The following is a 14,680-nucleotide window of genomic DNA, read 5'->3' on the forward strand; positions in this document are numbered from 1 at the left end:
CCACCATCAGCACAGCCTTGGCCACTGGGGCACACCCAGCTCCCTGGGATAACCTCTGGCCTAAGCCTCCAGAGGCTTGTTTCCCTGCTCCTGACCACATGTAGACCCCATGGTGTATGCATTCCCCCCTCCCCTATGCTCGCTTTCCACAGGCTGCCTCATTGCAAAGGAGTGAGTGAATGGGCACCATGTGACAGGTGGGACACCAGGCAGTCACTCCCACAGTCCCACACTGCTGCATTCTGAATACGCCCCCTCCGCAGCCCACCAATCCTGTGCAGTGTCTATTGTCTCCTGCCGTGGTGCTGAAACCACACCTCTCCCCCTCCTGGTCCCCATGTTTGCACCCTCCTCCTCTTTGCCAGAACTCCAGTTCAACTCCAGCTGAACCCTACATTAGGGGCCCAACCACTACCTCTTGTTGCAATCCTAGGGTCCAAGGTCAAAGCCTCTGCGTGCTTTCCTGTGGTTCTGTAGACCTCCCGCAGCCGGCGAGAAGTGGTACTGGTTTGATGCTGCCTCCCTGGGCCCTCCCTTCCCTGTGCTGCCCCCACTGACCCTGCTCGCCCACCAAGGTCATCAGAAGATGCTGCTCCTTCTCACTGGGCTTGCTCAGGGAGATGTGCCAGTCCCCGTGGCGGCCACTGCCATGGCGGGGCAGCACCTCCTCCACCAGGGCCAGGAGCTGCAGCCCTCGGTGCTGCCGGAACACTTCCTGCAAGGACACAAAGAGAGCCCCCAACCCAGTGAGCGAGAGGGCTCTACTGACACCCCACCTCCAGGTCTAGCCCCCACTCCAGCCTCCAACCTCCCAGTGGCCAAACCCTGGGAAGGGCCATCTGGCTCTTCCAGAGGGGACTGCTCTTATAGACCTGGAGACCATCGAGAGGCTCTGAGCCCAGCTTTTGGGCAGAACTGTGGGGACATCAAGACACACATCCACTGGGCATCCAGCTGCTCCTTCCTGCCTGAGCCTCTCACATGAGGAGGGTGTGGGGACTGCGGGGGGATACTTCCTATTGAACCTGAGGACAGATACATTCCAGTGCAACAAGTCTTGAAATGGTGTGTCATGTGTGAAGGCCTACGGAAGTCTACTGATCAGGCCTGAGTATTCAAGTGTACAGCGCAAGGGATGAACATACTGGGAGGTCAGGCATGCAACAGACCAAAGATGCACCCCAAACCCAGGAGAAGTGGGGAGCAGTAACAGGCTCACCTCTCGCCCATCACTGCAGAGATACAGCCCAAAGGGGGGAGGCAAGAAAGCTGTCTGAGTACTCTTACAGTGGCACCGGTGGCCAGAGGAACTAAAACAGATACAGTTAAAATGGTAACCCCTGGAAGCAGCGGCCAGGGCAGGAGGAGGGATCTAAGCAGATTTTGTTCTCACCTGACACTCGCTTGTACTGTTTAGATTTTCCTGACCTTGTAGATATGAATATGTAATTTAAAAAACAACAAGAGGCAGGTACTGGCCAGGAACTCAGTGAGTGGCAGAAGCCCAGGCAAGCTACCGACCCAGTCCCATCAGGGAAGAGACCCTCCACTGGCCCTGCAGCTGCTCTCCACCCCCAAGCTCCTCTCCAGCAGCCTTCTTCCTCCAGTAACCAGGAAATCACTGACCCAGTTCCTGGCCTCCAAACCTTCTAGCAACGCACCTGTCCCAGCTGGTAAGCTTTGTCTTGAGTGACCGGCCTTAGAGCTTTGGCCCAGGGCTGCCTGCCAGGCCCAGGCATCTCATCAGACCATGCGGGGCCCTGCCATTCCCATCTCCTTTCTGGTAAAGCCCAAGCTAGCGAGGCTTCCTAGTCATCATCCCAGCGTAAAGACCACCAAGGGGACTTGTTACCATGGCAAGTGCCAGGCGCAAACGTGAGCCTTGGCCCTCACTGGCTGAACAGAAAGTCAACTTGGTTCTGAATTTGGGAGAAAACTGGTACCTGGAGGTAGTCCCATGCGCCTGGGAAAGACCTATTCCCGAAATAGCTCTTACCGTCTTCATGTGCACGTGTGTGCATGTGTGTAGGGATGGGGTACGCACCGGCATCTGCCTGAGCTGCACCCAGCAGCCTCCCTGCTTACAAAAGGAACACACCCCCACCACAGGCAATACCTCCCCCCATGCCACAGGCCTGTGATCCCCCGTGTGTGCAGACCCGTGTTCTGGGTCAAGATGTCTGCCTGGCTTAAGCCCACAGACCCACAGTGTCCATTCTGGCAGCATCTGATGACTATACATTTCATGCCATTTATTTTGTAGACGGGAGCTGAGTGTCAGTGGCCTGGGGAGAAAGCCCTGAATTTGGAGTCAAAGAAGTCTGGGTTCAGATCCCGGTTCTGCCATTCATCAGCTCTGTGACTTTTAGCACAACACTGCACCTCTCTGAGTCTCGGCTTCCCCGTCTGAAGATGTAGCTTTGGTCCTAACACCATGCACTTAACGTGAGGATTAAGAGAGAAGTGCTTATTCAGTCACAGGTGCCGGGACAACTGATTATCCCAGTGTAAAAGAAAAAAAAAAATCACACTATAGTCAATTCCAGATGGACACCAGATCTAAAACTTTTAGAAGTAAGCATAGAAAGCTATCTTCAGGGGTGCCTGGGTGGTGCGCTCTATTGAGCGTCCAACTCGGTCACGATCTCAGGATCATGAGATCCAGCCCCATGTTGGGCTCCATGCTCAGTCCAGTGTCTGCTTGAGTTTCTCTCTCCCTCTCCCTCTGTCCCTCTCCCCTGTGTGTGCTTTTGCTCTCTCTTTCTCTGTCTCTCTCTAAAATAAATAAATCCTTAAAAAAAAAAAAAAAGAAAGCTATCTTCATGGCCTCTGAGTAGGCAAAGTTTTCTAAAATGGACTTAACACTATCCAAGAAGGAAAAAATTGGTAAGTTAGATTATTTTATGATCTATGTTTTAGAAATTGAGAACTCCCATTTATCGGAAGGTACCATTGAGAGAGGAAAAGGGCAGCCCACCGAAGAGCAGCAAATGTTTATGAGATATATATGTACACACACACACACACACACACACTTACAGACATCTCCTATCCAGGATATAGAAATAATTCACAGAAATCAATTAAAAATAGTCAAGATGACCCAATTGGATCCAATCAGCCAAAACACATATGAAAAGGTGCTCAACTTCATGAAATCAGGAAAATGCAAAATAAAACCACAAAGTGATACCACTACACTATACAGCTTGAAAACCAATTAAAATGAAGAAGACAAGGGGAAGGGGTGATGGGGACGGGGAGAACCAGACGTGTCATGAGCTGCTGGAGACAGGAGAAGTTGTGCAGACACTTTGGGAAGTTGTGGGACAGCATCTGTTCAGGGTGAACAGAGGCAGAGACCGTGGCCCCACAGTGTCACCCATGAGAACGGTGTCCAGATGCTCACCAAAATACATGTCTGAGAACATCCATGGTAGCCTACGCCCCATAGCCTGAAGCCGAACTACTCCAAGGCCCAGCAACATTAGAGTGGACGCACGAATGGAACACTAGACAGAAGCACAGTGAACAAACTTCACTACGTGCTGCCATCTAGATGAATCTCAAAAAGAAAACGCTGGGGCGCCTGGGTGGCTCAGTGGGCTCAGCCTCTGCCTTCAGCTCAGGTCGTGATCCCAGGGTCCTGGGATCGAGCCCCGCATCGTGATCTCTGCTCAGCAGGAAGCCTGCTTCCGCTGCTCTCTCTCTCTGCCTGCGTCTCTGCCTACTTGTGATCTCTGTCTGTCAAATAAATAAATAAAATCTTTAAAAAAAGAAAGAAAGAAAGAAAGAAAATGCTGAGGGCAAAGAGCCAGACACAAAATACTGCCTACTGAATGACTCTTTATACAAAGTGCAAGAGCATGTACAAGCAATGTATGGGATTATAAACCAAGAAAATGATTTCCTTTGAGGGAACAGTGTCTGAAAAGGAGAGTGAGAAGGGCTTTTGGCAGTGCTGATCATGTGCCACGTCTTGGTGAGGGGGCTGATCACATAGGTGTGGTTCTTTTGTGATGATCCATCAAACTGAACACTTAGGATCTGCGTGCTTTTCTGGACATACACTGTAAGTCATTAGAACTTTTCTGAAGTGCAATGCTCTCTTCCCTGCTACTCCTGGGTGGATGGTCCTTCCCTCACATCACACCGTTTCTCCCACAGTCAAGGCTCCAGCTCTCCTGCTACCATCCAAGCCCCTGTATCCAATGCCCTAAAGTTATATGTTCCTCCTCGAAGTGGCCGGTATGGTCCTGATGGCAAACAGGAAGGGACACGTAACCCAGCCCATCATTTTGACTTGTGGCATTACAGCAGATAGAACTGAGGAAAGTCCTGCTCTTTCACCTTGCTACAAACACAGACGAATACTGGGGGGAAAATACAGGCAGAAACAGAGGGAACTCAAAGCCCGAAGAGTGAGCAGCTGCTAAAGCTACAGTAGTTCGCAGGGGTGCAAGACCCAGAAATGGAACCCAGGAGCTGGAGACTTGGCTTTAACGCCCGCATGTTCTTGGCCCACATGAAATGAAGAACTACAGCAGAGTACCACGATGGAGCCTGAAGCCCCAAAGAGCTTACCCTTCAGTGAAATTGGACTCGAAAACATTCCTGCTCACTTGGAGGAGCTTTCATGGGCTCTCCCACCTGCCCAGGTCCATGGGGAGGAGAAAAATGTTATCCAAGATCACTTAAAAACCCAGGCTTGTGCTTTACCTGGGTCTGGAGTCCAAATGTCCTTCGTGATATGAAAATCCAAGCCAAGAAATTAAGATGAAAGTTGACCTACGAACGCTGGAACTCCCAAAGTTTCCCTGAAACCACTCTGTTGGAAATCTTTTACAACCTGGGGCTGAAGAGGAGATCACAATAATAAAGAGCGATCCATACCAGGAAACAAGGTACAAAGCCACAAACAGGAGAACTGACATCCCAGGATGTCCTATTACTAAAACAAAAGGAAAAAGATCATGAAATCAATATATTTAAGCTAATTCAGAAAATGAAGGAATAGAAACCATAATGAAAGAAGGGAACAAAATGAAGAACAAAGGGAAGGATTTGGAACCAAGGAGAAATTCTAAAAATATAAAACAGTTATTTAAAGATTCAATGGACGGATCAGACAAAAGATTAGACACTGCTGAAGAGAATTATTAATTTGAAAGATAAAGCTAGGAAATTACTCAGAATGCATCAGGGAGATTTGTTTATTTATATTTTGGAGAGAGAGAAAGCGTGAGCAACAGAAGGGACAGAGAGAGAGTAAGAGAGATAAAATCCTCAAGTAGCCTTCCGGCTGAGCATGGAGCCCCACGTAAGGCTCCATCCCAGGACCCAAAAGAGCCAAAGCCAAGAGTTGGATGCTCAACCCATTGAGCCACCGAGGCACCCCTCATCAGAGAAATTTAAAAAAGAAAAAGCATGAAAGCACTAAGAGACATTGTAGATAGAAAAATAAGGCCCAGTAAACTTCTAATGAGAATGAGAGAGAAATGGGAAATTGGTAGCATGTAACAAACTGCATATTCAATCCTACTCCCAGGAGTTTACTCTGAAGGTACATCCCAACAGCAGGAAAATACATACACACACGGTCCTTCAAAGCAGCTTTATACATAACTGCAGGATACTGGAAACCATCCAAATGCCCACCACAAAGGAAATTTAATAAATAATCCAAAATACATACACCTAATGGGGTTATTATTATTCAGTTGTAAAAATTATTATTCAGTTGTAAAAATAAAATGATTGAGAATAATCTCCATGAACTTGAAGTGAAACTTCATGAACATGAAGTGATTTCCAGCATATATTGTTAAGCAAGAAAAGCAAAACACAAACGAGTGATGTTATGTATGAACAGAGTTGCATCCCCCCAATAATTCCTATATTGAAGTCTAACCCCCAGTACCTCAGACTGTGACTGTATTTGGAGACAGGATCTTTCAAGAGGTGATTAAGTTAAAATGAGCTCATTAGGGTGGCCCTATCCGATCGGATGGGGTCCCTACAAGAGGAGGAGATTAACGACACAGTCACACAGAGGGACCACAGTGTAAAAACACAGAGGGAAGACGGCCATCTGCAAGGCAAGGAGAGAGGCTTCAGGAGAAGCCGATTCTCCTGACACCTTGATCTTGGGCTTCCAGCCTTCAAAACAGTGAATGAATAAATTTATGTTTTTAAGCTACCCAGGGTGGTATTTTGTTATGACAGCCCTAGCAAACTAATAAAAATACAAATAGTATGCTACCTTTCCTGAAAAAAAGAGTGGAAGAAATGAAAAATCTGTCCGCTTATTGCTATAAAAAGAAACCCAGGAAGGATAAGCAGAAACTAATGAGATTGGTTACCTAGAGGGAGTGGGTGGGAACGGAGGGCAAGAGGTGATGGGGGAGGGGTGTTTCTCGAAGCACACATTTTTGCGTCATTTAGATGTTTAGAACCACGCCAATGTTTTACAGGGTCAAAAATACAACTGAATCAACAAGGATGAGGAGGGTAAGGTCCAAAACTGAATACAAACAGTAACAGGTAAACCTAAATATATCTCAATTGTGTCTCAGATGGTTTGGAAAAATGCTAAAAGCTGGTGAATCTGGCTGAAAGATACAAAGGATATCTTTGCACTAGTCTTCTGAAATTATATCACAATGAAAAGCTACCAAAAAAAGAACATGAGAAAATTAAAGACATTCTTTACACTAATAAGGGCTGATACAGACATATCCTTGTAGAAAGAGCTGCTAAAGGGTATATTTCAGGAAAAAGGCAATTAAATTTGCAAGAAAGGAATGGGAATGTGAAAAGACATGTAAGCAAAGAAACAAATGTATTAATAAAGTAAAATAAGCACTGACTGATAATAATAATGACTGATCCTCAACACCACTAATCACAGAGAAATGAAGATCAAACCCATAATGAGATTCCACTTCATACCCATTACGATGACCACTATTCAAAAAAACAGAAAACAGGGGCACCTGGGTGGCTCAGTTGGTCAAGCCTCCACCTCCGGTTCAGGTCAGGATCTCAGGGTCCTGGGATCGAGCCCCATGTCAGGCTCCCTGCTCAGCAGGGAACCTGCTTCTCCTTTCCCCACCCTCCCCATACTCTCTCTCTCAAATAAATAAAATCTTTTAAAAATACACACACACACACACACACACACACACACACACAAATAGAAAACAAGTGTTGGTGAGGATGTGGAGAAACTGGAACCTTGGTCCACTGCTGGTGGGAATGTGAAATGGTGTAGTCACTGTGGAAAACACCACAGATTTCTCTAAACATAAAAAATAGAGGCACTATATGATCCAGAAATTTCACTTCTGGGTGTACATACCCCAAATAATTGGAACAGGGTCTCAAAGCGATAATCGTGGACTCACATTCATAGCAGCATTATTCACAACAGCCAAGACGGGGGAAGCTACGTGAATATCCATCGATAGACAAATATATACACAAAATGTGGCCTATAGATACCATGGAATATCATTCAGAGTGAAAAAAGGAGGAAATTCTGACACACACTGCAACATGGATGGACTTTGAGAACGTTCTACTGAATGAAATAAGGCAGCTGCAGAAGAGCAGATACTGTATGAGTCCACTTGTAAGACATACTCAGAGTAGCCCAATTTCTAGTGGTTATCAGGGGCCTGGGAGAGTGGTTAATGGGGACAGAATATATTTTTCAAGACGGAAATTCTGGAGATTTGTTTCATAACAATGTTGACAGTCTTAACACCATTGTAGTACCTTAAAAATGGTTAAGATGATCAATTTTTGTTAGATCTTTTTACCCTGGTAAAAAAATCCATAAAAAAAAGAGTAATGACTCCAGATCCAAGATGGCGGCCAGCAGGAGGCTGATGAAGGAGCTTGAAGAAATCTGCAAATGTGGAATGAAAAACTTCCGTAACACCCAGGTTGAGGAAGCTAATTTATTGACTTGGCAAGGGCTTATTGTTCCTGACAACCCTCCATATGATAAGGGGGCCTTCAGAATCAAAATCAACTTTCCAGCAGAGTACCCATTCAAACCACCGAAGATCACATTTAAAACAAAGATCTATCACCCGAACATCGATGAAAAGGGGCAGGTCTGTCTGCCAGTAATTAGTGCTGAAAACTGGAAGCCAGCATCCAAAACCGACCAAGTAATCCAGTCCCTCATAGCACTGGTGAACGACCCCCAGCCAGAGCACCCACTTCGGGCTGACCTAGCTGAAGAATACTCTAAGGACCGTAAAAAATTCTGTAAGAACGCTGAAGAGTTTACAAAGAAATACGGGGAGAAGCGACCTGTGGACTAAACTCTGCTGCGACTGATTCCAGCGAGTGTGAGCGGAGACCCTGAGCTGCACATTCAGACACCCTGCAAAGTGGGACCCTGAGGAAAATTGACATGTGCCGCCGCCTGGCGTTTGCTTGTGGCAGTTACTAACTTTCTACAGTTTTCTTAATCAAAAGTGGCCTAGGTAACCTGTAAAGAAAGGATTAAAAATTTAAGATTTTCTAGTTCTGCTTTCTTTGTTTTAAAAATCACTGCTTCAATCTACTTAAAAAAAAAAAAGTAATGACTAATTAGGCAGTGATCAAATAGTAAATGAGAAAAACTACCAAGACAAAAACAGGGAAAGCAGAATGAAAGCATTTTTATATATGTTGTGTTACTTGGAAAGAAGACAGACATTATCTTTAGACTTTATTGTTCAAATATGCACATACAAAATTTAAGGGTCTCAAGGACCCTTACTGTGGTCTCTAAGTACCATTTCCTAATAAAAGGAATGAGGGCTAGGAGAAATGTTGATTTCATGCCTCGGGAAGGAAAGTACAAGATGAGTCCAAACATCCTATCACACCAGAAATCAAGGAAACTATCAAACATTAATTGGTTGGCCAAAAAGACTTAGAAGTCAACTCAAAGAGGCTCTCGCTGGCCAGAGGTGGGGCATGTAAAAGCATCAATAAGAATAAATAGTCACTGCAATAGATTCAAATGTATCAATCATGTTTAAAAAAATCTACTTGTTTATTATTTATAGTGGGGAAAAAAGAAAACAACCTCCTGGATCACTTTTGAATTAAACAACAGGCATGTACTTTCACTTTTCCCCAAACCTACTAAATGAGAGTAAGGAATTTTTTCAAGGTCTAAAAGCACAAAGACAAAAACAAAACAAAACGGAAGAGGAAACAAGAACAACAAAATCTGGGCACTGGAGGAATATGGATGAGTTAGAATTTCCTGATCTAGCAAGCCCCAAAGAGCCAGATCCTCAGCTGAAATGGGACAAGCTGAGAAGCAATCACACTTACACTGTCAAACCCCCAACTAACACGCTCTTGAATAGGCAGCACGGGTTACCTTCGGAAGGGAGGATGAAAATGGTTCTAAAAATAGGAAGACTGTTTGAGAGGCTGTTTAAGAAGCAGCTGGATCCCTAATTCCTCTCCCCAGCACTGCAGAGCTGACAAATGTCCCTGCCTCCTGGCAGAAGCCTAGAAATTGATTCTGCAAAGAGGGTAAAAGAGAGGCCCTCTGACCCAGAGGACACGGGGCACCACTGTGGGAGGGGGCTCATGCTCAAAGAGGGAGTAAATGAATTTGTCTGTGCTCACTTGCCCTAACACTGAGGCGCCCAGCCCTCTCCCCACCCTGCCTCCCGGAACACTGGCAACCAGCCCTTTATGCTCCCAGTAGGACAAACGTTCCTTTTTCAAAGAATCTAGTCGCCCAAGAGGAAGGACCTAAAAATGTTGACTTAAAAACTGTCAAATGGCCCAGTCAGTCCACCCTCCTGAGAAGCCAGTTAACAAACCCCACTCCAAGCTCAAAGCTTCAACCAGCTTTTTGATGGCCCTCCTTAAATAGCTCTGAAAGAACCCACCAGACATCTGGGGAGCAAAGGCAAGTGAGAAAACCAAGGCCAAAACCAACAAATAAGGAAAGCAAATTTTTAAAGACAGTTTCAATATGTTCCAGGCGATAAGACGTTGCACACATGAACAAAACTATTCGTTAGGGGCATCTGGGCGGCTCCGTGGGTTAAAGCCTCTGCCTTCGGCTCAGGTCATGCTCCCAGGGTCCTGGGATCGAGCCCCGCATTGGGCTCTCTGCTCCACGGGGAGTCTGCTTCCTCCTCTCTCTCTGCCTGCCTCTCTCCCTACTAGTGATCTGTCTGTCAAATAAATAAATAGAATCTAAAAAAAAAACAAAAACAAAACCAACTATTCCTTGAAATTAAACAAAGTAGAGCAAGAATAAAAGAGCCTTTAGGAATTTAAACATATGAAGGCACTCCTCTTTTAGACTTGGGTGGGAGCTGTCTCCTCTCCTGGGTTAGGCTAGGCCCCTCCCCACACCCAGCATGCTCCCCTCTGCCCAGGCTCGGCCGCCCACCCCCTCCCATCCTTCTCCCTGGCCCCTGCCTAGCTCGGCACTCACACAGTCTATGTTCTCTGTCATGTTCAGAATGATGTAGTTCTTTCCAGCCAGATTGCTCCAGTCTTTGCAGATTACCTGGACAGTGAGACCAAAAGAAGGATCACAGTTACAAAGGCATAAGGAAAGGCAACCGGAGAAAGGACAGATGGAAACCCTTTGAGAAGCCGGATGGGAAGGCCAGCTGCAGGTCTGTGACAGCTAGGTGGGAGCTGACAGCCTCTGCAGGGTGGCAAGCCCAGGCTCCAGCCACAGGCTCACAGACCCAGATGTCTCTAGGGACCACACCGAGGGTGTCTTCAATGAGAGGAGGGGCCTGACAGGGCTTTGCCCGAACTACAGGTCTTCAGTGGCAGCCTGTGGGGGTTTCATGTGCCCTAGGCCAAAGGAAAACAGACCTGAAGGCCAGATGCACAGGCTGGCAACTAGGGACTCCCCTTCCCTCCTCTCCCTTCCCAGGTGCGAGCACTGGCCCGGGCGTGTGTGCTGGGCAGGGGTGAGGAGGAGAGCAGAGGGCAACTGCATATCCAGGGTGGGTGTGGAGATGAGGGGGGGCACAGGTCAGGCAGTGGGAAGGCCATGGGAGGCAGCAGTAGTGTTGAACGAGGCCAAGCTAGGGAAGTTGAGCTCTTCCAAGAGCTTTGCGTGTTAAGTGTGGTGAGAACACCCATATAGGGCTGTGAGGCGCGCATCCCAAAAGTTCTGCTGGGGTTCTACGTGCTATCCAAGGCCCTCCCACCTCAGCCTGGCAGACCCTCCCATCCCCACCGTGCAGCCAGGGGATGACGAGACCCCTTAGAGAAAGGTGCCGCCAGATGGCCTTCATGTGTTCTCACTTTACCTGAGTAGAATCCCAGGGTATTCTGGACTGGGCTTCGGCGGCCTGTCCTTCCTGGGGCTGCTGACTAAGGTCTTCTTGCCCCAGGGTAGCAGAGGAAGGGGTCAGTTCCACATCTCGGGGGGCCAGGGGGAAAGATGCTGAGGCTCCAGGGTAAAGGGGATCTTCATCTGGGCTCTCAGCCCCACTGGGGGCTTCTGTTCGGGGGAATGATGCCAAGGACGGCGCCTCCCCTTGCTTCCCAGTCAGCCCCACTGCTCCCACAGTGGCCTCCTCGCTTGCTTTCCGAGGGGCCTCAAACTCTACCCCATGCCCCTCGGCTGGCAGCATTGTGCCCCCTGCCTCCTGGCTGATGAAGTCCTGACCCCCCAGAGTCACTGTACTTGGGGTGACTGCAGGCGGTGACAGGCTGGGCTCCATGCTGCTCCCCACCTCCACACCCGAGGAGGCCTGGTCCCCAGATTCTTCATGCCTGTGTTTGGCAGCTCCTGGCATCTGGCTGCTGCTGGTGGGAGAAAAGCTGTGGACCTGAGTATGGGCTTCTTCTTGGGATCCGTTCACAGGCAGGAGCTCCTCTTCTTCCTCTTCCTCTTCCTCTCCCTTCTCTATCTCCTCCTTCTCCCTCTCTTCCTCCTCCTCTTCCTCCTCCTCCTCTTCCTCCTCTCCAGGAGCCATATGCCATGGTGGCTCTACCAGGTTCATCTTGGGCAAGGGAGAGGGCAGACTCGGCACCTCTTGACCCTGGCTGGTGTCTTCTATTGGACCCGCTTTCTCAGTCAAGTCTGGAAAGACGTAATCTAAGGACAGAGACAGAAACCTCATTTGCTAGTTTCATCATCCGTCACTGATCTGTTCAGTATTCACAGAGCAGATGACATAAAGCAACCATGAGACCCAAAGGGGGACAGCGGGGAGTCGGATTACCAGTCCTTTTGAAAAGGAGTGGGAAATAAAGCTGAACAGTGAGGGTGCGGGGTGGGGCAGACTGTAGGAGAGACAAGGACCAGGCTAGTCCTTGTTTCCTTCATGATGACGAAAATGACACAAATCTGCCACTAAAATTCTGTGAATACAGGAATATATAAAGTAGAAAGAAAGTGTGTATGATCGCACCCCTGGGAGATAGCCCTCGTTAACAGTCCATGACAAGAAGTTAACAGCTCTATGGTTCTTACAATGCATTTGTGTTTCCTCTTCTAGAGATTTCGCAAAGAAGACCCCAGACAACCCATTAGAAAAGGGTCCCTTTATCTCTTTCCCAGTGGGTTGTAATGGGAGGCCTCTTGGTAAAACACTCAATGAGGTCTGAGAACCTTCTGATCACAGAGACAGACAAGACACAGAGATTGTGACCATTGTTCCTAAACCGTGCTCTTTTGCTGAGATTTAGGCCCTGGTTGGGAAATAAAAGAAAGATGTCAGGAGAGCTCAACAGAGCCCACCGGCTGAGCCCAGAGCCTCCCAGAATGGACAGGGTCACTGTTGGCAATGACAGGGAATTTTATCCTTCCTGCCATTCCTGGGAACCATATCTCAAAATGCAGGACTTAGGAGGCCTCCTGGACAAGCAGGACTTATTCTGGTTTTGCAGTGAACCCTAGGCCTCTTCAGGGTAACAACACAGGAAACTCATGGGCCTGTTCGGTTGGGAGATTCATTTAAAATACGGGAAGTGATTTCTAGGTAGCAACTTTAATTGGCTGCCATTTTGTTGCAAAATAAATATCAAAGACTATTTTAAAATATTCTTTAGGCATGAGAGAGGCAGTTTAAAGTAGTGAACTGGGCCTCCTCCCTCAAAATTTCTATCAAATGATAGAATGGCTTTTCAACTGTCAAAGTTTTAAAGGTTTAGATAAATTTCTGGGAATATGGAAAGCAGATGAGATCACAAGAACAAATTAACCATTCAGCCAATACAAACACCAGGAAAGATACTGGAGAAGGGTGGCCCTTTTCCCAACAGAATTAAGGAGAGAGTGCAACTATGGGAACAGCAAGAACACAGGACACAGAATATTCAGGCAATGGAAGATAATTTTTAAATTCCAGTTAATATCTCAGAGAGACCCAAAGATATTGCCTCCCTAAAATAAGAACAGGGTAATAAGAGAATCAAGTAATCTCTAAAAAAGAAAAAGAAAGAAAGAAAGGAAAAAGTTTTGTGGAAACTGAAATTAAATTGTCAAAATATAAAAATTCAATAGAACAGCTGGAAGAAAAAAAGTCAAGGAAAAGCCTCAAGAGCAAAAGTAAAAGGACAAGATAGAAAAGTTAAAAAATATAGATGACCAGTGCAAGAGATCTAATATCTAACTAACTAACTAACTATTCCAAAAAGAGAAGAACCCTTAAGATGGAGAGAATAAATAACCAAACAAAGAAGAAAATTTCCCATATCCCATATGGGAATCTTTACATTGACAGGGTATATAATTGAGGTAAGTGATAAAAGACTCACATCTAGCCTCATTCTCATATTTCAGAATTCTTAAGAGCAAGATAAGATCCTAAAAGTTCTCAGAGAAAGAACAGGTTAACCTCTAAAGTAATAATCAAATTATCCCCAAGATTCTAATTCATAACACTAGACTGCAGGAAGCTAAATTGAAAATGCATTCAGAACTCTGAAGGGACTGTATTTTGAACCTGGTATTTTATACCCAACTAAATTATCATTCAAGTGTGATTACAAAATACAGACATTTTCACATATGCAAAAGACTTAAAAGTTTTTCAATCCACAGATTCTGAGAGAAGTACTTAAGGAAGTTCTCCAAGAAATCCAAAGAAGACATGGAATCAAGAAACATGACAGGAAGTCATAAAAATAAATCTCTGGAGGGAAGCTGTGCGATGGGCCTAGAGAACAAGCATCCAAATTAGAACATGGATCCATATGGCTCTGAGAATTATTACAAAAAGAAAAATTTATTCCCTATTAAGAAAAAGTATAATTTTTTGAAGCTGAATGATCTTGGTGATAATTATAATTATTAAATTATAATTATAGAATATTATATATTAAATTATAATCTTTAAATGAATAATCAAATATCATTTAAACAAATAATTAAATGAATATCTATTTAAATGAATAATTAAAATATTCTACCCAATCTACTTTTGTTAAGTGTACTCATTTTGAGTAGAAGTGATTGGTAACTTAACATTAACATCTTCCTCTCAGCCCCTGCACACACTCTGTAGGGAAGCTTACCTATTCCCTACACAAAGCAGCCATGGTGTTCAGGGGAGAGGTATGCTTCTGGAACAGAGGCCACAGAATACTGTGGAGACCCACACCAGGCTCTGATACTGCACAATCTAGTATCAGCTTTATAAATATCAAAGAATGATCAAGATTCCCA

At 45.9% G+C, this 14,680-nt stretch overlaps 2 protein-coding genes across 2 annotated transcripts in view; one reads left to right on the forward strand and one right to left on the reverse strand.

The window, feature by feature from the left end:
• The window catches only part of PODXL2 (podocalyxin like 2), a 36,894-nt gene that overhangs the window by 3,513 nt on the left and 18,701 nt on the right, over positions 1-14,680 (reverse strand). Inside the window, exons 3-5 of the mRNA XM_045989803.1 lie at positions 11,313-12,106; positions 10,475-10,549; positions 559-715 (exon numbers count right to left, since the gene is read on the reverse strand). Coding sequence (XP_045845759.1) covers positions 559-715; positions 10,475-10,549; positions 11,313-12,106 — 1,026 coding nt within the window. The remainder of the gene's footprint in view (positions 1-558; positions 716-10,474; positions 10,550-11,312; positions 12,107-14,680) is intronic.
• Positions 7,867-8,393, forward strand: LOC123932110 (ubiquitin-conjugating enzyme E2 L3-like). The gene has a single exon (XM_045989805.1). It carries the CDS (start codon positions 7,872-7,874, stop codon positions 8,334-8,336), a length of 465 nt encoding a protein of 154 aa, XP_045845761.1. The 5' UTR covers positions 7,867-7,871; the 3' UTR covers positions 8,337-8,393.

Source organism: Meles meles, chromosome 20 (genome assembly GCF_922984935.1).
Source record: "Meles meles chromosome 20, mMelMel3.1 paternal haplotype, whole genome shotgun sequence".
NCBI lineage: Eukaryota > Metazoa > Chordata > Mammalia > Carnivora > Mustelidae > Meles > Meles meles.

Bases quoted from the DNA above. Each gene is read 5' to 3' on its own strand.
- LOC123932110 (XM_045989805.1), top strand. From the start codon at position 7,872: ATGGCGGCCAGCAGGAGGCTGATGAAGGAGCTTGAAGAAATCTGCAAA.